The 1,401-nt window shown below is 35.3% G+C and overlaps 1 protein-coding gene across 2 annotated transcripts in view; it reads right to left on the bottom strand.

Annotated features, from left to right (window-relative positions):
- The window catches only part of SNX29 (sorting nexin 29), a 117,580-nt gene that overhangs the window by 68,751 nt on the left and 47,428 nt on the right, over positions 1-1,401 (bottom strand). For both annotated transcript variants that reach the window (XM_019507418.1, XM_019507419.1), the window contains exon 8: positions 885-966. In XM_019507418.1, coding sequence (XP_019362963.1) covers positions 885-966 — 82 coding nt within the window. The remainder of the gene's footprint in view (positions 1-884; positions 967-1,401) is intronic.

Below are 1,401 nucleotides of genomic sequence, written 5' to 3'. Positions count from 1 at the left end.
GGGGGGGGGGGGGGAAGGAAGACTAGTTGAATTTAAGATGATCCTCCAATAATTAGATTCCGTACATGGAAAATTATAGTAAATTGATGCAGGTTGTAGCTGTATTGGTCTACAGGCAAAAGGAATCAGAACTTGTGGCAGAGGTGATATCTTTTATTAGACCAACTAGATATTTGCAAGCTTTCAGGCAAACTCACTCTTCCTCAGACACAGGAGAATGCAAAGATTGTAACATTTCTCCTAGGTAGAAATGAAAATATGTATTTCACAGGAAAGCTGAAAGTGTTGTAAGATCTCCAGGATGGAATAGTTCATTTTGTGCAAATTTTGAAATGAAAACCTCACGATCCTACAAGAAAAAATAAATCTACCACCCTGGAACCCTAAAGCCAGGGTTTTTCCTGCAATTATCTAGTTGGTCTAATAAGAGATACCACCTCTGCCACGAGTTCTGATTCATAATAAATTATAAATCTTCTGTATATAGAATCTAATTATTGTGGGGGAGGGGGGTTATCTTAAATTCAGGTCACCTTGGAATTGGGTAAATGTGGTAATTTATTAATCGTGTAAATATGAGCTTTCAAATACACAAATCACACAAGTAATGAATGGTACAAAAACAACTTAAAAAACAAAACTAGTGATTAAATCCGTAAGTTTGACATATTTAGTGGTCTCCTTTAGTATCACTGGGTATCATACAAAATATTAAGAGGATTATAAAAATATGGAAATGTGAATTTGGCACTTGCCTTTTTATATGTATACAGAATTAATTTGATTAGTGGCTTGTTTCAAGTACTAAGTAATTATAATTTGGGTACCAAGTTAATAATTACAGCACTTTTGTTTCTAAGTAATAAAATTAATTTGATAAGCACCTGAAAGGGAGTTCAGATCCTCTCTGAGCCAGTTCTACTGCAAGAACAGCACTATCATGTCCATCTCCATTCTCCAAGGTATCTAAAATAGCACCCAAATGATATAAATTAGTTATAAGAAAATATGCAATGTTAAAAATTGTATATACAGTTGTCTGCTACAATTGTAATTAATCAATGTAGTAAGGGAAATTATTTCAAGTCACTGTTGAAAATAGGACTGATCCTGTTAGGTGGTTCAGAAAAAATGTTACTGTATTTACTCAAATAAAAAGTGAGGATTCTTCTCCAATAAGCATGAGGGGAAAAGCTCGTTGTCTTACATTCACATACCAGGAAACCTCGTGAAATACAGTGTCTGTCATTGCCTGTGCACTGTACAAAAGTAGAATGTGCTCAGTAATGGAAACCAACTATGAAGCTGATTAAATGCAGCCCACACCAAGTGTGATTATAAAACATATGGCTTGTTTTGGGCAAACAGGCTGGGGTTTCTTGTTTTGTTTGGGGGGGGGGG

This window comes from Gavialis gangeticus, unplaced genomic scaffold (assembly GCF_001723915.1).
Source record: "Gavialis gangeticus isolate Ggan-Ray unplaced genomic scaffold, GavGan_comp1, whole genome shotgun sequence".
NCBI classification, from domain to species: Eukaryota; Metazoa; Chordata; order Crocodylia; family Gavialidae; genus Gavialis; species Gavialis gangeticus.
This window is presented reverse-complemented; position numbering and strand designations above follow the sequence as displayed.